Raw genomic sequence first — 22,658 nt, forward strand, 5'->3', positions numbered from 1 at the left:
TCCCCATGTCTGGACGATTTCAGTAGGCATCCGACAAAGCTCTTCAATCAGGCTAAAGACACATAGCTGAGACTCAGGCTTCAGAAATACCCTGGAAACCCAACCAAAACTGGAAACTATTTTTGTTTTTAGATAAACGAACACCAGTTCTTTCCAAAAGAATAAACCGTCGTAGAATGCTAAAACAAAAATCAGAAAGAAGAAAAGAAACAGTCTTGGAAGTTAATGTTACTTCTAAGCCAGATTTAGGGAAGAAGCTGCTAGTGGCCAAGCTTTCAAATTTCACTGCACAGTCGAAGGAGGAAAGACCTGGTTTTACGGCGGTTCAGTACCTAACACAGAGAATTTGTTCTTTATATCCTTTCTGATTGTTTGATATTCTTAAGCTCACATTAGGAAATGAGGAGTTCAAATCTCGGCTATGTTTCTTTAGCCTGATTTGAGTCTTCCTGAAAACTCCTTGGAATCATTCGAATACAGGAGAAACTCCATTTCCCAAACTGCAAGTCAGGGCTGAAGGTTTGGGTCTGTTTGAGCCCTGCCCCAAGCCTTGTCTCCAACAGGAAACTTGCCTGGAGAGTTGGGAAGAATGAAGTTCATCTTAGCTAACAACATGGGAAAATAAGTCCTATTGGGAAAATTAAAGCCGTGCAATTCTGGAATTAGATTTTCACATTTTTATGCCTTGACGATGAGGAGACTGAGGCCTTGGTGACTCACAGTAGCTTGCTGAAGTCGCATGTTTCCAAGGTGTAACTCCCGTGCGAGCCCATTTCTTTCCCTTTCTGCGGTGTCAGGCTGTGGACAATTCACTCCTGGACCAGCGCCTCTAGAACAGTAAAATCCCTGCTGTACCCACTGAGGGAAGTCCCCGGTGCAGGGACTGATCTGTTTACCCCTAAATCCTACACTGTGGGTTTTAGTGCCTTCCATACTGTGGACACTCTGTATATTCTTTGTGAACAGCTAGATTACCGGACACCAGAAGGGCTTTATGGCAGATGCTACGGACTCTCTGGAGATCATACTTCATAGTCAATAACCTGCTGCTAGTTTCACTTTTGTGAAGCTCGGATGTTCATAGATAAAATCTGTTCCTTATTCTCAATGTACGTGTGGGTCTATCTTTGTTTTCTCTGGATGGATGGGAGCATTGTGGAGGCCTATGAAAACATTTAGGAGATTGAGCATTGTGGTCAAAACATTACTTGGATCCGAGTGTGCCCTTGTTAGCCGGTGCTTTTCCCAAAGATACCCTCAACTGGACCCTGCGTCCTTCCTCCCTCAACCCCATCCCTGCAGTTGATTTGGGTCCCTCTGTGTTTTCACATTCACATGCCAGGTTTTAATGGGAAACAAACAGCCCTGGGGTATGTTTTCTGGATGCTTGGGCAATACTTAACTTCTGCTGGTTCTGTATTTTTCCTGACCTCCTTTTCCCTACCCCCCAGTTTTAAGCCGGTTGTTGAGAGACTTGTTTACCAGGTTGGAGAGCGAGAGGTTTGGCTGGGTGGTGTGCACGTAGTGCCCTCTGGTGGAATTTTGTGAGAATTACATGTCTCCCTCCAGGCTGAAAAGTGGGAAGTTGTCCCTAGACTGGCCTTCAAGGGGTGGACCTCCCTGGCACATCCCAGATAGAGTAAATGAATAGCTATACTGGATATTTAAGAGATATTACCTTGGGGGTATCAATTGATTCCCAGATGTTTATAATTGTAAAACTAGGTTTCAACTGACTAGAAATGGGCAGCAAGCAGCATGCGTGGTTTTTTTGTTTCGTTTTCTTTGGAGAGAGAGAGAGAGGGACATCAGTTTGTTTTTCCACTTATTTATGCATTCATCAGTTGACTCCTACATGTGCCCCAGACTGGGGATCGAACCCGCAACCTTGGTGTGTTGGGACAGCGCTCTAACCAACTCAGCTACTTGGCCAGTGCCACATGTGTGGCTTTCTAAGCCTTCTCCCATCAGTGTGTATGAACGGTGATGAGAAAGGAGGTCCCCCAAGAAAGGTCATTGGAAAGAGTCTAGGAACCAACAGTCAAGGGAATGTGGGCAAGGACCAGAAACCTTGGTCACAAACAATTCTTACTCTGAGCCCTCAGGTCTGAGCCCAGAAATTTCAGACCCAGCCAGAAGCTGAGAGTCAGGCAGACTCTCTTCAAAGGAAACCCTGGCGGCAGGGCCGGGTGGTGGACACAAAGTGTGACACAGACGGCTTCTATGGGGGTCTACCGTATTTACACTGTGCGGCTTGCTTTCCTTCTCTTTGCTCTCTCGCTCTAGCTATTTCATTTTGAGAATCACTCCCTTCTCCATTGCCATTAACAAAATCACCATGACCCACAGGACAGTCACTAGCTTGAGTCAGACACACCTGCCCTTGGGTTCCTGTCTTGCCTCATAGTAACTGTAAGACTTGGGCAAGTCAACCTGGAGATTCCTCATAGAAATGCTTGTGAGGATTAAAAAACAATTAACAGCAAACAGTGCAGACACAGAATAGGGGCTTTTGTTATCCCGAGAATGAGGAAGAGAGTGGGCCCATGACTCAGGAGATGCCTTAGGCTTTGGGATGATTGTGCCTCCCAGAGTTTCACAGAACCTCGGACCTGTCCGGCAACACTTTCAGAAGAAAGGGTAGGCAGAGGTACTGGAAGGAAATACGCCTTTATTAAGCAGCACATAGTTAGCTCGCCCACAGGAAAGTGGGTAACTTGGTATGGCCAAGTCCTTAGTCTTTACTTTAGGTGGTGAGGAGAGGCCTCCCCAAGGGGAATGATTTCAGAAACAGAACAAAGCGAAGCATGTCAGCCGTACAGACAAATTAACCAGGTGGGTCTAGTATTAGTGCCTCGGAGTTCTAGAAGAAAGGAATCGGAGTGGAGGTCTCCCTGCGGGTGCTCGGTGGGGTAAAGGTAGGGGTGGGTCTTATGCTGCGTACCCCAGCACAGTAAAAATGTGATTGTGGAATGGCTTTTCGTGAGATGCCAGGGAGTGAAATTTGCCAAGACTCGTGGAGAGGATCTAGTAAATTACAGGTGCCGAGGTGATGGTGGTGAAATAGGTAGGCTTTGGCCGGAATAGGAGTATGAAAGTAGGAAGTTGGGGAGATACTAAACATTTGGATTCTATAAAAATTACAGTTTTACTATATTAAAGCATTAATAAGTCTCACTTTATGCATTTGAATTTGAAATTAAGCCAACCCTTAAACATTTGGGGGGGGGGGTGGCGGACAGAACGCAGTTTCAACCTGTATGAACCAATTACAAATTCTGTTTGTGCCACTTCTACCTGAGGGCACCACTTTGGTGAGCAAATAGAAGTACCTGCCCTTCTTTACCAGGATGACTCTTGAATGATTCCAGTTCTGAATGGTAAGAAATCAGTATTCCCTTGGGTAAAAGGCAATCGCTTTTGCCTGGGGAAGCAGCTGGTAGACAGCATGACCGCTGGACTCTGCTCTCCCTTTCAAAGGCCCCCCTCGTACTGCACTCTCTAACCCCATGGCTTTTCCTGCACATTTCTCTAGTCCCCCAGTCCCCCTCCCCCCACCACTCCAATCCATCAGCATCCCTCTCTCAGCCCCCTCTCTCCTCACCCCCTCAGGGATTAGAGGTTCAGGGACAGGACATGTACCAGCAGATGAAGACCAGCTGCTCTCCTTCATGGCCATTACCTTCACTTGGGGACCAAAGAGGGTACAGTGCACGTGTCTGAGAGAGCCCACAAGGAGGAAGGTGGGGTGGACAGTGGGCTGGGCATCCTAGGCCCTGTCTCAGGGTGAGCTCTCTGGGAGGAGGTGAGCCTGAGCCTGGTCATCCTTCTCTGAGTGCTCCACTTCTGGCAGCAATGTGTAGGCGGGTCCTTCAGTGCTCCTGCAGTGTGGCGCTAATTTGGACCTGGTCAGCTTCGAGCTGGGACTGCAACGACGGTGCCAAAAGGAAGAGATGCCACAGATTCCCAACAGGCACAAAGTGTTGGTCATCATGTGCCAGCAGAAGAAGGTGGTGACAAACATGATGTCACTGATGTCATCATCGTCCCATGGATAGCCAGTGACTGGTCTGTACAGAATAAAGCCAGCCTGCACCAGCCAGGAGCCCATCATCAGAAACAGAAAGGTCTCGATCAGTGGGAGGGGAAACGCGTTGGGAGCCCACAGCTCCACAGTCAACACCAGCATCAGCAGGAACACCACCAAGATGAGTAGACAGTGCACCTGCAGCTCCACCCCTGTTGAGTCTCGAACGTGTGACACCAACAGCATCAGGAGCACATAGAAGGCCAGCACCAGGGCACCTCTTTCTAGGAACACACACCTCCAAGGCAGCAGGTTCTTGCTCGTGACATCTGCACAGCCACTGAGGCTGAGGAGGATGAACATGGTGAGGTGCTGCCACTCTTTGGGGAACATAAACCTCGGTGGCAGCTCTCTGTTCATCAGCGTCAGCCTGCCTTTAGTGCTGCTGATCTCATACGCTATCAAGAGGCAGCCAGTCACCGTCTTCAGCAAACCTCTGTAGGATATGTCCCACAGCCTGGCCCATCTCCCCTTACTCCTGGGAGGACAGGAAGAATTGGGGAGAGAGTCACTGACAAGCACAGCTTTGGAGACCACTACTGCCTGGTACAGTCCGTACAAAAAGAGAAACAGCCCTGGGTACACATGACCAATGAAGGTTCCCATTGAACTACAGGCCTGCCTGATGAGGGAGAGGAGACTAGGTCGGCACGTCTGTACCCCCTGGGGCCACGCCAAGGTCTGGGCTTTGGAAAGAATTGCCTTCCACCAACTTTTATCACCTCACCCCACCCACTGCACCCCCACAGAGAGGAAATGTTTCTTGAATCAAGCCTACACCTTGGGTGGCGCAAAGCCTCATTGTTCCGTTCCATTCTGGCACATTGGGAACTGGCTTCTGCCAAAGAAGAAACTTGATGAATGTGCTTTTAGGGGCTCCCCTCTGTGGCCCTAGAGGTGCTTCTTGTCACACTTGTCCCCTTTTCCCATGGCTTCCGTCCCCTTGTGCCGCCCAGCACTCAGAGCAGGAGAGAGGACCGTGGGGCGGGGGATAGGGGTCGCTGTGATATCCAGAGGAAGCCTGGGTGCTCACACACCCTTGAGTATCCTCCAGTACTCCTCACACATAACATGGGTGCAATTGTAAGGTTTTCTTCCCGTATACACACATTTATAGACACTTGGATATATAACCATGTAATACATACTTCTCACCTACCTGGCTTTTCTCTTATAGACACATTCTTGCAAATGACCAAGAAAGCTCCCTTCATCTTCTCCCCTTACCTCTTCACATCCTTGCCCCACCTGCTGCCCCCACTTCAACATCTCTGCAGGAGCTAAAAGACTGCATTTTGATATGATTTGGGGGGCAGTGTTAGTTTTGCAGTACGTAAACCTAAGCTTGGGCCATGTTTCCCGGAATTCTCTTCCCTGTGTGGTTCTAGGTTGAGCTGGCTGACATAGAAATTTACCTGACAATCTGAAGGTGAGAGTGAAGCACTCTCTCTCTCTGAAGGTGTGGGCTCCAGGTACCACTGCAGCCCGTGCTTTCTGCTACTGGTCTGCTGGCTCACCACCTTGGCACGAGCAGCAGCCGGGCGGGCCTTTAGCTCTTAATGTGAAGGGCACCAGCTTCTGCAGGTCTCCTGCCACTGAAGTATGAGGTGGTGGGGGCAGACACGGGCTCCATTTTTCTCCTCATGGGTTTTGGTGTGTCCTTGCTCTTCCCTACTTGCATGTCGTGTACTGCTTCCTGATGTCTGCCACACTGACCTGAAATGACCACAGGCCCATCACACCGCAGACAGGCAACAGCCTTCCACAGACTTCCTTACTACAGATGTGTAAGGTCTAGTCACCACAGGACATCCACAGTCCACCATATTCCATGCCACTGTGCTCCCACGATGCACCCCTAACTGATGCAAAGGGTTAGGATGATCCTTAAAATGCAGATACTGTTGAGAGGAGTGGCGCCAATGAGCTGGTATTGGCCATTTGTAGTTTAATGTGAATCCGCCCATCGGCTTCATTTCTCCGTTACTGGTGTCTGATGTACCTTCGGAGACAGAGTTGTGGATATTGGGTAACAGCCAGATGAGTATAGGGCAGAGCATGGTGGGAAACAAAGTGCAGGGAATGTGACGCATGACCCGAGGCCACAAATGGTTCTGGGTGTATTACAGGAGGTACACGGAATAGGAGTTTCTCTGGGAGAGCTGAGGAGAGAGCAAGTTTATCACTCAACGTGAAGTGTGCTAACATCACAAGTCACCGGCAAAACCATCTTATCTCACAGTCCAAGCAATGCTGTGGAGCAGAGAGGGGGGCACCTGTACGCTGGCAGCGCCCCTGGTGGAGAGGAGGAGAATTCACACCCCGATCACACAGCACTTCCTCTGAGCATATACCTTCTCTTCCTCGTCTGCTTAATTCCAGACAAACGAGATCTCTCTCTGCCATGGAGGATGGCAGTAATTCAGATTGCCTCTTGCTATTGAGAGAGCTGGTGGGGCTGGGGATTTGAGTGTGAGGGCAAGTAGAAAAAACAAAACATAAGCTTGCTTTCTGAAGGAATTTGCTATAGTTTAACGTTGAATGTTAGGTGTTTTTATTCAATGCATAGTCGTTGCAGAAAAGCTAGATAAAATATGTAAGCAAAAAGGAGGACATTCACAATCATCTCTAATCCCACAGCCCGGAGGTGACCCCTGAGGTGTGGAAGCAGTTTCTGAAGGCAGCGCGAGGGAGTGGGAAACGCACTGACCGGACGGAAGTCGGACGTGGCTTCTAAGTCCCGTTCTCCCTGACTTGCTGAACGTCATACCCCTCATCGGAGAAAAAATAGAATGTTGGACTTTCTATTAAAGTGAACACAAAAGGGCGTGGATACTGTTGTACCGAAGTGAATATCTTTCCTGTCTGCTTTTCCCTTTTGGTGGTGACTTTTCAAGACACTTGGAGAACACTGTAGAGCTCAGTGCTTAGAGAAGGAGAGTCAACGTGGCAGATTCTGTGCGTCAGGGAGGGGAGAGCCGCAGGGATTCTCCCTGGTTCTCAGATTTGCTCTGGGGGAAGCATATGGTCCGTTGCTCTTCCAGGCATCAGCGGGGCTGGGCCAGAGACCACATGGTCTGCAGGCCTCAAGAGGGGCTGCATTTGGCCACTCTTAATGTTGCCTCTTGTACCTTGAGGCTGTGGTCCAAGGGAAGTGGGGCAGCAGACCTTGTGCCAGCTCGCACACTCATCTCCCCAGTTGTTCCCGGCAGCCAGGACCTGAGAACAGCAGCACTAACCCAACAGCAGTGCAAAGCTGAAAGTGGCACAGATGAGGACAAGGAGCCCTGCTCAGGCCCCGACCTTGGCCAGACACCAACGCTGCATGTTGTTCATTGAAACATGAACATCCTGCTCTTGACTTTGAAGATAGGTATCACACATCCCAACCAGACACTGCCCACAGGTAGCTGAGAAGGGAGCCAAAAGGGGGTGAATGATTAGCAGAGCTGGCAGACAGTCTGAGTCTGTGGGCGCTGAGCACCTGGGGAGCTGTCGCACCAGGAAAACTCAGCTGGACCACACGGCCCATGGAGGCCCTTCCTGGTCTGGCTGCTCCATGGCCAGGCTCCCAACAGACCCATCTCCCCCACCTGCCAGCCCACGTGCTTGAGGGTCCCCAGGCCCAGCCACTGCCACTTGTCTGGCTTGATATGCCACAGAGAGCAAGAAGGTCCTCAGGAGTTTAGGAAACATGAACGTACTAGACTCTGTGAATCCTGAGTACAGCAGGACATGTGAAAAGTATATGACAAGGTTCTAATCCTCAGAGAGCTTACAGTTTAGTGAAAGGCACAAACCGCCACACACGCTCAAACATACGGCACAGACATAGAAAACTATTTAGACTGCTTCTCTTCTGTGGAAATCAAATGTCACGTGTAATTTCAAAATTTCTAACAGCAACAGTAGAAAAGCATAAAAAGGTGAGATATATTTTAGTGAGGTAGTTTATTTAACCCAGTGTATCTGAAATGGTGTTATGAAAATTATGAACGACGTATTTTACATTCCTGGTTTCACACTGAGTCTTCAAACCCCAGCATACACTCTGTACCGGTAGCACATCTCACTGCGGACAGACCCGGCTCCAGTGCGGCACAGCTCCGTGTGGCTAGTCGCTGCCGTATTGGATCACGCCGATACCGACAGTGTAGAGTGACATGTTGGGTGAAGGTCAAAGTTTTGGTGCAAGAAGTTTGGTCAGAAATGGTGTCCAGAGAGCTACATTATAACCTTCTCACTGGGTGGGGGACTTGACTATGGCGCTGTCTAACAGCACCTTGTGCTTTATCTCCTTTCTGTGCAGGGAGGCCGTCGTCGTCGTCGTCATCATCAGAAAATGATTGCGCCTCACCTTGCAGCCAGGCAGAGACGCATGGTAGGAAGAGAGAAGGCTGGCAGGGGTGGGTTAGGGTTAGGGTTAGCGGGACTGCGTTCCTGGAAGTCGGCCCAAGATCAGACCCAGCACGTGTTCCTATGCTGAACTTTCATCTTAATTCAAGTGAAGCCTTGGGTTTGTCACTGATGGACCAGCACGAGGCTCATGAGAGATGAAAGACAACCTTCTGATTTCTTAGCTTGAAGGGGCATATATGTTTTTTATTTTCCTGGCACACCAGCTCATAATTTTCCTCTCTGGAACTTTCTATACTGTGAGCTTTATACTTGACTGCATAACCATGACCTGGGTTTCACTGTTTACATAATTGATTTCAGGTACTTTTCAACAGCCGTGTTTCAACCGCTGCAAATTTTTTCTGGAAACCTTTGGCCAGGTGGAAGCGCGTACTTACTCTGCTAGACCTATTTCTCCCCTTCTGACTAGGCTGAGGACGGAACTCAGGACCCTCAGCCTGTTTTCCCATCGTTCTTTTCTCTTCCAAACCAGAATACGCATCCCCAAATTAGGAGTTGGGCTTTGTCCCTTCTTGTTTAGGATGCTTAATTCTGCAAGTTGGGAATCCCCACTGTGAATTTCAAAACTCCCGGTGGGAGATACAGCTATCTGACCACTGAATATTCTCACTCCCCTCCGAGGATACAGAAGGTTGCTAGGAAGTTCCTGCCCAGCCAGAGACCACACATGCCAGCTTCGCAGTGAGTCTGGGCCAGTTGAACGTGTGTGGAAGTGACGTACACCGCGTCAGGCTGTGGCCCGTAGAACCTTCCTCCTGTTCCCCACTGCGGCTGAATACAGAGGACTGCGAGGCCTGGAGAAGAACAAGTCACAGGAGGGGAGGAGTCTGGCTTCTGCAAGTTCAAGTAGAAGGCTGCCTACTGACTAGGACACTGGCGTTTGACCTCAGGAGTGTGGTAGAAATACCCTTCCATTGTGTTAAGCCAATGCGATTTAAAGGTTCACCTGTTTTTTAATCAGTTAATTAATATACATTGCCAACCAAGGCTTCAAGAGGCCCATGAAAGCTCATAAATTCAATTCCTAGCTGTGAATTTTGATGTGACATAACATCCAGAGGGTTATGTTGATTATTCCCACCCAGCTTCCTCTTCTGCCTTCAGTAGCTCAGAGTCTAGAAGTCTCCTGCACTCCGTCCCAGCCTCTGTTTCAGGGGCCCAGGGAACTGAATTCACAAAGGCTGCCTTATGATTATAGACTCAGAGCATAAGAACTGAATGGGCCTGAAGTTTCTCATTCCCATTTTGTAACAAGACCGCACACCTTAAAGAACTAGTGTTTCTCGTCCCTGACCGGTGAGGGATGAACTTTCACTCAAAACTAATAGGACCTGTATTAGTTTTCTATTGCCATGAAACAAATGAACTTGAGTGTAGGGCCTTAAGCAACACAAATGTATTATCTCATGGTTTCCATGGGTCAGGAATCCAACGTGGGTTGGCTGAGCCCTCCACTCAGAACCTCAGCAAGCTGAAATCAAGGTTTCAGGGGCTGTGATTCTCATCTGAGGCTCCGGATCCTCTCACAAGTACCCTGAATGTTGGCAAAAACCAGCTCCTTGCAGTTCCAGGACCGAAGCTCCTGTTTGTTTGCTGCCCGTGAGTCCAGGATGGCTCTCAGCAACTGGAGGTTGCCCGCAGTTCCTGGCCACGTGCTCCCCAGTAGGAAGTTCATGACCTGGCTGTTTGCTTTCCTCCAGGCCAACAAGGGTGCCTCTCCCTGGGGGTTCACCTTCTTATAAAGACCTCACCTGACTAGGTCAGACCCATCCAGGACGATATCCCTTTTCACTGATTCAGACTCAACTGATTCATAACTAACCATGGGAGTGATATTCCATCATATTCACTGGTCCCACTCACACTCAAGAGGAGGGGATTCTACAGCGTGTACACCAGGGGCAGGAATCTTGGGGACCATGTTAGAATTCTGCTTACTGCACCATGTAATCTTCTTTTCATTCATTACTGTACTTCAGAATATAATTGTGTATGTCTTTGTATCTTTCTCATTATTGTATTGCTAACCTCTGCACAGTACCTGGAAAATAATAGCTATTTAGGATTTTTGAATGAAGGAAGGAAGGAATGAATCCTTTGGTCATCTTGATTGAAGTTGGAAGATCCCTTTAATTTATTACCCTCCTGTTTACAAAATTAGTCTCCTTCACTCTATGTTCACTTTTGGGAAACTCAGTTATAAAAGTTCTTCTCTTGTCATTGTTCCAAATGTCTGCCGATGAACTCTATTTAAAGGTCTGGCCTCCTGTGCCATTACCCTACTCATGTTTTAGAGAGGGTCCGGTAGGAAACAGATGGCAGGCAGCCCAAATTGGGATCGTTCAAGGAGGGCTTGAAAAGGTCCTTCTTGCACAGGCATGGGCAGGGTGTAAGGAGACCACAAGGGGTAACTGAGTAACGTTTGGAGCTGTTACTGCTTCTAGGCCCCAAGGGACATGGGACTGAACTTCCCGGTATGGGCAGCGACAGTATCAGGGGTTGAGTGGTGGTCTCTAAAAACATACTGCCTAGTCTCAACCTTGGAACCTATGAATGTGACCTTATTTGGCACGAGGGTCTTCACAGATATAATTAAGATCTTGAGATGAAATCATTTGGATTTAAGGTAAGCTCTGAATCCAATGACATGTGACTTCATGAGAGAAAGGCCGAGAGAGATTTGAGACCCAGAGGCACACAGAGGAGAAGACCGTGCGTGACGATGGAGGCAGAGATTGGGGTGATGGTCCCCAAGCCCAGGGAAGCCGAGGATGGCCAGCAGCCAGGAGATCCCCTGTCCCTTTTAGCTCCTGAATAGTACTTCATAATTCACTTCCCCATTCCCCTACTGGCACACGTTTATTATTTAAAGTTCTTCACGGAAACTGTGCTTCAGTAACCATTCTTACGCAGGCTCTTCGTGTAGATGTATGAGTATTTCTAAAAAAGAAACCGTATTAGAGTTCTTAGCTACAGACAGCAAGAGTCCATTCTGGCTAGTTGAAGAGAAAGAAATTTATCAACATAAAGGGGTTAGTTCGCAGAATCGTTGAGAGGGCTAGAGAAGGAGATTCCAGTTTAGCTCTGAAGGACTCAGAATTGCTGCACTGTCGAAATGGGTTTAGATTGCTGCTTCTGGCACTGACCCCAGAGCTACGGGGCAAACCAGCGGGATGATGGAAAACAGAGGCTGCCATGACGGCCAGTCCTCCTGCTACAGACCAGAAACCCCAGGCAGAGCTCCTTTCTTTGTGTGGCTCACTTCTGAGTTCAAGTCTTAAGTGGGCGCGTCTAATCGGTGACAGGCCTGGACCCCAGCTAGCTCCCAGGGAGGCCAGAGATTAACGACAAAAATCTACCAGGAAGGCAGGCCTGGCAAAATGGAGACTGATCGAAATGTTGGGAGGCTGTTTCAAAGGTGTCATTAGCCTCACATGACAGATGTCCACGGCAGGTGGCAAGAAGTGAATTGTTTGCTCGAAGGAAATATGCATTTAAATTGTGGCACAGTCTGCCAAACTGACTTCAAGAAAACATAGACCAGTTTACATTGCCCCCCGCAGTGTATGGCAATTCCCTTTCCCTGTGTTTTCTCTGGCAATGAATAATATCATTTATTTAATATTTTTTACCGTTTTTGACAGCCTGACAGTGAAAAAAGACCATACATTACTCTTTTTTTAGAATTTTAAAAACAATTTTATTTATTTACTTTTAGAGAGGGGAAGGGAGGGAGAAAGGGAGGGAGAGAAACGTCAATGTGTGGTTGCCTCTTGAGCATCCCCTTCTGGGGATCTGGCTCACAACCCAGGCATGTGCCCTGACTGAATCAAACTGGCAACACTTTGGTTCGCAGACCAGTGCTCAGTTCATTGAGCCACTCCAGCCAGGGCAAGATCCTACTTTACTTAATCCTGCTTTTTCTCAAAATTGGTTATGTTAACATATGTGTATGTGTATGTTTATTAGCCATTTGTTATTTTTCTAAGACATAGTCATTTATATCTTCTGCCCATTTTTTTCTATTAAGCTGCATTGTGTCAATGTTAGAACATCTTTATATATTCTGGGTACTGATTGTTTTTGTCTGTTAAATGTGTTGAAAATGCTCTTCACAGGATTCCTTTTCTTTCATTTTTCTTGTATCTTTGAGTCATGGGAAGGCTCTTTTGAGAATTTTTTTCTTGCTCAAGAAAGGTTTTCCTGTCTTTTATTATAAAATACCTTCCTTTAAAACATTCTGATAGTCTATGTTTAACTTCTCAATCCATCTCTGATTCTTTCCTTGTGTGTTGTCTGAGGTAGGAACTAAGGGTTTTCTCCCCCCAGGTGGAGAGCCAGTTACTCCTCATTTTCATTGAGGAGCCCTTTCTTAACGTATATGTAATTCTCACCCTACATTTCTATTTCTGCAGTGTCTATTACATTACACTGTGTTGATCTATAGGCCCATGTTCCTGGCTTCCTCCAACACCGCCACTTTAATTATTTAACATTTACAGTGTATTATGAAAGCTGGTAAAGCAATTTACTCCTTATGTGTAGAAGACACTATTTATTCCTCTGGAATGCGCAGAGCAAAGGAGGTGACTGGGATATGACAAATTCTCTGATCTCAACGAAACTACCCTGAGTGGGTAAGACAGAACATCCCTGTGAAAGACACTGTGAGAAACGGGGCGAAGAGTGTATCAGCAGCCTGGGGAAAATAAGGCAGATTTAGATGAGTTGCTGACGAGTTCCAGATCAAAGGGGCATATGACAATTTTCTGGAGAGAGGCTTCTCTCTCGGTGGCAGCCGTGTAAGGAGATGTGATGCCAGATAGAAAATAACACTGTGTGTCGTTAGTATGTGGCTGGGGATGGCTTTTCCCAAAGTGTACAGTGTGCTTTGGAGAAGGCACGAGTGTAGCACAGGCTAAGTTAGGATCCAGTGGGTTGCTGGTGGGGCTGGTGGGAGTTAATTGAGTAGCCAGACTTTGCTTTGGCTGGATTAGAAGTCAAGAATAAGAACTGTGGTAGCATTTAATGGAAATTTGGTTTATGGGGATTTGAAACACTGATATGAAAGTATTAATTCCCACCTTACGTGCAAAATTTGAAATAACACTAATGTACCAAAATTAAACATGTATTTGTGAGACTCTTATTTCTTCAACCTGGTGGAAGAAGTGAATTATTCCATATCGGTTTTCACAAGGTGAATCGCTTCAGTTGGCAAACAGAAACACCCACCATTGCCATTCTGATTTGTGAGAGAGAAGTCTTTATTCCTCAAGTAAAAGCCTGGGAAGTAGCTGGTAGACGGCATGACCGCTGGACTCCGCTCTCCCTTTCAAAGGCCCCCCTCGTACTGCACTCTCTAACCCCATGGCTTTTCCTGCACATTTCTCTAGTCCCCCGGTCCTCCTCCCCCCACCACTCCAATCCCATCAGCATCCCTCTCTCAACCCCTTCTCTCCTCATCCCCTCAGTGATTAGAGGTTCAGGGACAGGACATGTACCAGCAGATGAAGACCAGCTGCTCTCCTTCATGGCCATTACCTTCACTTGGGGACCAAAGAGGGTACAGTGCATGTGTCTGAGAGAGCCCACAAGGAGGAAGGTGGGGTGGACAGTGGGCTGGGCATCCTAGGCCCTGTCTCAGGGTGAGCTCTCTGGGAGGAGGTGAGCCTGAGCCTGGTCGTCCTTCTCTGAGTGCTCCACTTCTGGCAGCAATGTGTAGGCGGGTCCTTCAGTGCTCCTGCAGTGTGGCGCTAATTTGGACCTGGTCAGCTTCGAGCTGGGACTGCAACGATGGTGCCAAAAGGAAGAGATGCCATAGATTCCCAACAGGCACAAAGCGTTGGTCATCGTGTGCCAGCAGAAGAAGGTGGTGACAAACATGATGTCACTGGTGTCATTATCTTGCCATGGATAGCCAGTGACTGGTCTGTACAGAATAAAGCCAGCCTGCACCAGCCAGGAGCCCATCATCAGAAACAGAAAGGTCTCCATCAGTGAGAGGGCAAATGCGTTGGGAGCCCACAGCTCCATGGTCAACACCAGCATCAGCAGGAACACCACCAAGATGAGTAGACAGTGCACCTGCAGCTCCACCCCTGTTGAATCTCGAACGTGTGACACAAACAGCATCAGGAGCACGTGGAAGGTCAGCACCAGGGCACCTCTTTCTAGGAGCACACACCTCCGAGGCAGCAGGTTCTTGCTCATGACATCTGCACAGCCACTGAGGCTGAGGAGGATGAACATGGTGAGGTGCTGCCACTCTTTGGGGTACATAAATCTTGGTGGCACGTTCCTGTTCATCAATACCATCCCATCATCAAGACAGAAGACCACATAAACTGTGAAGAGGGAGCCAGTGACTATCTTCACCCAACCTCCATAGGATATTTCCCACAGCCTGGCCCATCTTCCCTTACTCCTGGGAGGACAGGAAGAATTCAGGAGAGAGTCACCGACTATCCTGGTCTTAAAGACCACTGTTGCCTGATGCAGCCCATAAGAGAAAAGATATAGCCCTGGGTATATATGACCACTGAACTTTCCCATGAAATTACAGATCTGTCTGAATTCCGAGTGAAAAACAGAGCTCAGCACCTCTCTGTCCTCCTCTCTTTTAAGGATGCCCTAGAGTGTTAGGCTGTTAAATAAAGAGCTAATGTCTACCTACTTTTATCATCTCTCTCTTCCCACTGCTCCCAGACAGAATGGAAAGTTCTGGACAGGAGCCGACACTTTTGGTGAGCAGAGTCTCATTGCTACATTCCATTCTAGTACACTGAGAACTAACTGATTTCTGCCAAAGAAGGAAGATGACTGTTTCCTACTATGCACCTGTGAGGGTGTGCGTTCTCATGAGCTCTGTGAGCTCATGGGCCTCTGAGATGTTGCTGGGCGCAGTTGTCCCTCTCTCCCATGTCTGCTCAGACCCAGTGCATCGAGGAGCAGTGGAGAGGTGCATGAACAGGGAGTTTATCTGGATAAAGCCAGAGTTACTCACAAATATGTACACATCTGTTAAGATTCCTCACTCATATCTTTGTTCATATATTGGAAGCAAAGATATTCTTCCTGAACACAAAAGTTTATAAATATTTGGGGGTAAGCTCACACACACACATACTGAGCACCTGCCTGGCCTCTATTTTTCTATAACAGGCAGATTTGGGGAACCACCCAGAAAGCCCCTCACCAGCCCCCAAATCTCTCTCCACTGGACAGTAGGTGAACCTGAAAAGCCACTTTTGAGATCAATTTTGGGACATTAAAGTGCGGTTTCTTGGTAAGATGCAGAGATGTTGAGACAAGTAGATTTAGTGAGCTACTTATAGTCAATGTGCATCAGCTGGTCGGCTTTATTTTCTCTTTATTTCTATTTGCTGCTGTAGAAACTGTCCTAAGCCCTAGATGAGAACCAGCTGCATCTGAGGGACTGTGCCTAAGGCAAGAGTTTTCATTTAGAGGTGATGGTAGAGAACAAGGTACAGGGAATGTGAGGCGTGCCCGGGTCACACAAGTGGTTCTGGGTATATTGTAGGAGGTACATGGAATAGGAGTTTCTCTGGGCGTGATAATTGTGCTGAAGGGAGAGGAAGTTCATCACTTAATATGAACCATGCTGACATCACAGTCTTCACCATAATCATCTTGTCCTCACCATGTAAGCCATGCTGCGGGGCAGAGAGGCAGCGCCACCCACATGCTAATAGTGCCCCCAGTGGGGAGGAGGAGAATTCACACCCAGGTCACAGCCTCTGAGCCCTCAGTTTCATCCACATATCTCCCTTTCCTACACCCACTTATGTCAGAAAAATTCAATCCGTTCATACCCTTGAGGATGAAGGCCATTTCTTACCGGTGGGAGAGTGGGGATTTGAGTGAGAAAATGCTGTAAGAGAGAGAGCTTCAGATAGCTTTACAGAGGGACTTGCCTTCCTTATTCCATTGTAACTTTAACTTTCTTTTCTTTTCCTTCCATAAGTGTGGCATAGATCGGCTAGCAATCCACTCTGTTCATTTCCTCTGCTTCCTTTGTATGCTAATAAACTACAGTTCCCACCATGCCTATGGGTAGATGCAGCCTTGCAACTGAGTTCCAGCCAATGGAATATGAATGGAAGTGCTATACATATATTAATTTCTGGCCTCTTCCATAAAATTGTCCCTTGTGTACTCTCTTCTCCTGTGCTATTTTCTTTTCCTCTGGCTTCAGACAGGACATCACAGCTTATTTGAAAGACATATGTTGTTGAGGACAGAGGAGCCCCAAGATGGAAGGAACGGGTTTCCCGGATTACTCCTTCTAGGAGGCCTATACATTGTCAGAAACACTCATTTTGGATTATATGTGGTCAAGAAATAAGCTTTTTTTTGGTTAAGCAGTGAAAACTTTTACGTTTGTTATAGCAGCAAGTTCACCCAAGCTAATGCAAAATTAATACATAGCCTTCGGGAAAAAAATTTTGGAAAAATCTGTAAGCAAAAATGAGATAAAAACAAGCACCTGCAATTCCAAACCTGACGATAACCACTGTTAACATTCTGCTGTAGAACATCAGCCTTAGGAAGGCATGGCTGTGAAATGGAAAAAATAATGACTAGAAATTGAGAGACCAGGATTCCAGCCCAAGTTCCCCCTGATTACAGAGCTTCGATTTCTCTGTTAGAGAAAAGAAAGAGCTTTGGCATCTGTGTTCTCTGAAGGGGGGGAGAGGACAAGAAGAAGGAGGAGAAAGGTATGGGAAAAGGAGGAGACAGAGGAGGAGAAGGCTAAAGGGTGAAGGAGGAAGAGGCAAACATGGGGATTACTGCAAGGAAAGGAGTGATTTTTTACTACCCAATGTTTCTTCTACCCAAAACACCCAGAAAACCTGGAAGAGCTGGACACTCAGGGAGAGGAGGTACGAAGGGCAGCCATGAGTATGAGCCTGCAACAGAGTAGACCGTGGAGGAGGAAGCTCTGGGACTCTCTTTGGTTCTTGCCTTTGTTCTGGGAAATTGCTGAGCTGCTCTGAGGGGAAGTGGTCCTCCGTGTGGCCAAGTCCATTGCCCACTAAGTATTTACCATTGTAAAGAACCCATGCGTGTTTCTGAGTAGCCCACCTCTACCTAGAGCAGATTCAAGATGTCCGAAGTGACTGTTTTGGGTCCCTAGAAATGTTTTCTCCAGCATGTCAGATCTGTGGGTCTAAGGGGCATAGTAGACAGTGAAGGACAAGCAGGCAGTCTCCTGACCACCACATGTATCTCCACTTCTTGACCATTCCTGGCATCTGTGAGCCCATGGCCAGAGGAGGAGGAATAGTGGAACTGACCCAACAGCAAGGTGAGGTTGGAAGTGGCATGGATAAGGACAAAGAGACCCACTTCAGGACTTATGTGGGATGCTCAGACCCCCACCTTGGCCAGACACCAATGCTACATGTTGTTTATTGAAACATGAACATCCTGCTCTTGACTTTGAAGATAGGTATCACACATCCCAACCAGACACTGCCCACAGGTAGCTGAGAAGGGAGCCAAAAGGGGGTGAATGATTAGCAGAGCTGGCAGACAGTCTGAGTCTGTGGGCGCTGAGCACCTGGGGAGCTGTCGCACTAGGAAAACTCAGCTGGACCACAGGGGCCCATGGAGGCCCTTCCTGGTCTGGCTGCTCCATGGCCAGGCTCCCGCCAGACCATCTTCCCCACCTGCCAGCCCATGTGCTTGAGGATCCCCAGGCGCAGCCTCTGCCACTTGTCTGGCTTGATATGCCACAGAGAGCAAGAAGGTCCTCAGGAGTTTATAAGACACAAATTTACTAAATGCTGTTGAGATTATAATTTTTGTAGGCTTACAATATAATTAAAAGAGTAGCAAACACACACATAAAATATTGAAATGTACAGTAATCTAAATTATTTAGAATTAATGAATGTCATGCTGACTGATGTATGGAGTGTGTATTAGATTTCAGTGATGAGGAAGGTTCAAGGTTATTCAGAACCTTCCTTAGATACGTTCTAGAAAACTGCCAGTGACTCAGGGAAGGTTTTAGGGTCTGGTTCTTTCAAAAACTCTTATACGAGCTTTAAAGGAATCTTTCACTTCTTATTGTATCAGGACAGACAGACGTGGTTAGGAACGCAGTGCTGTACTGTATGTGGTGTCGGGCGACAGGACCGACTGAATGCTTGCCCCACCAGTCTCTAATGCTAAGACGGGGCCACGTGTAGGAGAAGCAGTGGGGCCCTGAGGTTTGGGATGGGGACACAGGTGAGGCTGAAAACTTTGAACTCCCCAATTCCATAGGACCCCCTGCTTTCTGATAGAAGAAAGCCCTCTTTCCACCTGAGAGAAAGTCTTTCTCTGTAGAAATACCTTTCCACAACAGCACCTGAGAGAGTTCTGGCACCAAGGGACACCAGTCTTAGTAGGACCCACTCCCACTGCCCTCATTACCCTCCATGTTCGTAATAAGAAATCCAGTAACAGCCCAAACAAGCAGGTATAAGACCTGAGGTGGGGAAGGGAATCGATACAGCAAAAGAATTCCAAGACCCCACCAATCAACATTGGCAGGAGTGTGGGGAGCATGGATGTGAATGAATTCTAAAGGTGTTTGACCATTACAGTGAAATGGAAGAGTTGATTGAGCCCCATTTGTCAATAGGAGTTTACTTCCCCGAGATTCTAGGTTTAGTACTTGGCTTGAGTGTCTGGGGATGGTGTGAATAGTCTGCTAGGTTGGCCAGTTGAAACCTGGATGCAGTGTGGGCTACAATCAGTGAAGTCGACCCATTGGAATTTCCCTGCAAAGTCTGGATTGGCATTGCCCAACAGAACTTTCTGCAAAGACGGGAACTTTCTAAACTCTGTGCTTTCCAATGGAATGACTTCTAGCCACCTGTGGCCACTGAATGGTTGAAGTGTGGCCAGTGCAGGTAGGGAACGGAATTTTTAATTTTAATGCATTCAAATTAAATTAGCCTTGTGGACAGTGGCCATCGTATTGAATGGGGCAGCTCCAGTGTAAGGAGTCTGAAGTCTCAGGGAATGACAAGGAGCCGCCCTTTTGATCAGAGACAGAGAGAAACATCAATGTGACAGAGAAACATCAATCAGTTGTCTCCTGTATGCTCCCTGACTAGGGATTGCACTCACAACCTAGGTGTGTGCCCTGACCAGGACTCTAACCGCCAACATTTTGGCGCACAGGACAATGCTCCAACCAACTGACCCACCTGGCCAGGGCTATTTGGACTTATTTTTAACATTTTATTTTATGTTTCCATGTTCCTTTTTTGGTCCTGACTCCAGTTCTTTCTTTAAAAATATTTCCATAGGAATGAGTCACTTACATTTGCTAGAATTAAAATTTCCACTGAAACAAAGAAGTGTCTGTTAGAAATGATGGTTATGGGAATTTGAAGTTGGTGACATTACTGTGTTTCTGTGTTCCCCAGCTTTCCTTACCCCTTGGGCTCTAGCTTTGTAAAAACTGACAAATAATCCTGCTAAATCTTGGAACCTTGGCATGCCACACAGGCATGTCCCGTAGGCCAAGCTGTCCTTGAGTTCTCATATTTCCAACAGTTTATGTGACAACCTCTATTCTTTTGTTCCTCAAAAATATGAATGTTTATATATGAAATTTACTAAAAATCACTGATAGCTCATTCCGAGCTGAATGCAGCAGGTAGAGGTCAGTGTGTTTTCTTTCTGCGAAGAAAGACGAGAACGTTTTGAGGTATCCTAGGAAACAACAGGGTAAGATGGTTAGTAGTGCAGACTCGAGCACTACTGAGCTGTGGGTGGAATCTCAGCTTGGTCACCTCCTCTGCCATTCAATAGCTGTAAGATCTCAGTCCAGCAACAACTTCTCTAAGCCCCATTTTCCTTATAGGTAATACAGGGTCAATAATAGTATCACCTCCAGGGGTTACTGTGAGGATTAGAAGAGATGCCCCATGCAAATAAAAACACTCAGCACAGTCCTTGACACACGCGAGAACCCAGAAAATGGTGGCCGACTTTGTTACTAATCCCCTTAGTCCAAACCCAGGACTCTAGACCAGACCATTTTCACAGGAATGGTTGTTTCCAGGAGAGCTGTGGAACTCCTTGAAGATCATGCTATCTCTGAGAGACATAATCTACTTCTCCTGATATTCTGAGCACCACTGAACCTGACTGCAGATGTCATCTGTGAACACAGGCCATGGGCTTAAACAGATGCTACAGGTATCTGGCCTTGAACTGGCAACCTCTGCACTATTTTTAGGTTTTATCTGCAGTTGCTGCATTAAGAAAACACAGCTTTAGAGAAATATTCAGTCCTGGATCTTTTCATGTTTTGAATGAAGTTTAATGAGCAAACAGGGAAAGATCAAGAGACCCGAGACCGGGACTTAGGGGAAGCTTTGAAGCAGAAGCCAGGACGGGATAGATGTTCTCTGGAGATGGGCCAGCGTGTGCTTTTGATGACAGCGAACCTTCAGATCTCGTTCATTTGAGCTGCAACAAGGGACTCTGGTAGCAGGTACCTGAGATTTCATCTTCTGTGATGCCTCTGTGTTCCTCATTCAACGAACACGTGTTGAATGCCTACTGGGAGTGAGGAACCTACTCCCAATAAGTATTTATCAGGCTTCTCTTACACGCTTTAAGGAATACCAAGATTCGCTGTCATGTTCCACTTGAGGAAATAATGTGTACACAAACAGCCACATTGGGAGGGGGACTGAGATGTCACCAAGGAGGTCCAAAGGAACCAAGACTGCTGTAAGCAGGAAGTTCGGTGGGAGCTGCCCCTTTAACCATACTGGCAGGATGAGCACAGGTAGAGGTGAGCAGCGATCTCTCAGGTGGCACACAGTGTGAGCAGTGGCTGGGAAATCCAGGGAAAATCTCTTACTGTGAGCTCAGTTTCCCCCGAGGGCTAGTTCTGTCTACTCCTGGAAAAGAACCATTTCAGTGGAAGGGTGGGGCCAAGAGTCTGTTTGAAGTTGGCTCAAAATAGGGTGAAAGGACAGGAACTGAGACCTGAGGGTAAACAACTTTTTGAGATTTCTAATAAAGGGAGGCAGGGCCATAGGGTGGTATGCAAAGCACTCAACACAGTGCCAAGCACATAGAAAGGGCGCAATGCATGTCAGCCAAAGAAGGGTGGCTCATGGGGTGTGCTCGGTGAATGCTGGCCTCCTGAATACGTGCTAACAAAAGGAGACGTAGGCACAGGGGCTGGTCAGGAAGGGCTTCTTGGAGTCTTTTCTTTTGAGTCCTAAAGGATGGAGGGGAAGAGCATAGGGGTGAGAGGGTGTTTCAGGCACCAGCCAAGGCACCAAGGGAGGACTTGGGGGAGGGGTAGGATTCCTGCCAAGCCGGGAGATTTGTGGGGGGAGCAACCAGACTTGAGTAGAGAGACCTGGAGACACGGCTGACAGAAGACTTTGAGTACCAGGCTGTGGCATTTTTTTTGGGTCTGATGAATCATGATGCAGCCAGAGATCTTGAGCCATCAGGGACATAGTGGGAATGTAGCATTCATTGTATTTTTTGACCCATGTGCTGTGTTTCTAGTCCAAAATCGAAGCTGGGCAGGTGACGACTCGGGCCCCAGACTATCTAACGAGAGGCACATGTGTTGTTATACCAGCTCCACCCTTCAGTTTCTTCCCTGAGTTAGGACAATCCTGGGGATAGAGTTCTGGGGGTAAAGATTAATAGGACATCAGAATTCATATTAGGGACTTAAGGAGGAGCAGGGAGAAGGAGGTCTGAGTGGGTGCATTGGGTGTGGGCTTGAAAACAGACTGTTTCTGCAGAAATCTAGGCGACGTTCTCAGCTGGCTACTAGGAGCAGGCTCTCGTGTCTCAGACAGCAGGCTGCAGGCCTCTCTCATTCCCATGAATCGGGCTGACAAAATAGTCACCCGGCTGGGTATTTTAGACTTAGGGTGATTCACCTGGTCACATATGGTACTGAGATTCTGACCAGTCTGGGTGATGAGTCTGGGTCCGAGAGGACAAGCACCAGGCTTTGGCTCAGCTGGACCTGAGCTTGAATTCTGACCTTTCACGAGTCCCTGAACCTTGACTAAGTAGTCAAGTCACATGAGAATATGTGACTTGTGAGGGTATGTGATATTATCCTCACGTGACTTGT

At 47.5% G+C, this 22,658-nt stretch overlaps 2 protein-coding genes across 2 annotated transcripts; both read right to left on the minus strand.

The window, feature by feature from the left end:
* Positions 1 to 3,781: 3,781 nt before the first annotated feature.
* LOC123818567 (transmembrane epididymal protein 1A-like) lies at positions 3,782 to 4,693 on the minus strand. The gene has a single exon (XM_045838854.1). The coding sequence runs from the start codon at positions 4,691 to 4,693 to the stop codon at positions 3,782 to 3,784; it is 912 nt and encodes a 303-aa protein (XP_045694810.1).
* A 9,456-nt stretch (positions 4,694 to 14,149) lies between these two features.
* On the minus strand, positions 14,150 to 15,061 carry LOC123818538 (transmembrane epididymal protein 1-like). The gene has a single exon (XM_045838785.1). It carries the CDS (start codon positions 15,059 to 15,061, stop codon positions 14,150 to 14,152), a length of 912 nt encoding a protein of 303 aa, XP_045694741.1.
* Between the last annotated feature and the right edge of the window lie 7,597 nt (positions 15,062 to 22,658).

Source organism: Phyllostomus hastatus, unplaced genomic scaffold (genome assembly GCF_019186645.2).
Source record: "Phyllostomus hastatus isolate PE091 unplaced genomic scaffold, TTU_PhHast_1.1 phas_contig_283, whole genome shotgun sequence".
Taxonomy (NCBI): domain Eukaryota; kingdom Metazoa; phylum Chordata; class Mammalia; order Chiroptera; family Phyllostomidae; genus Phyllostomus; species Phyllostomus hastatus.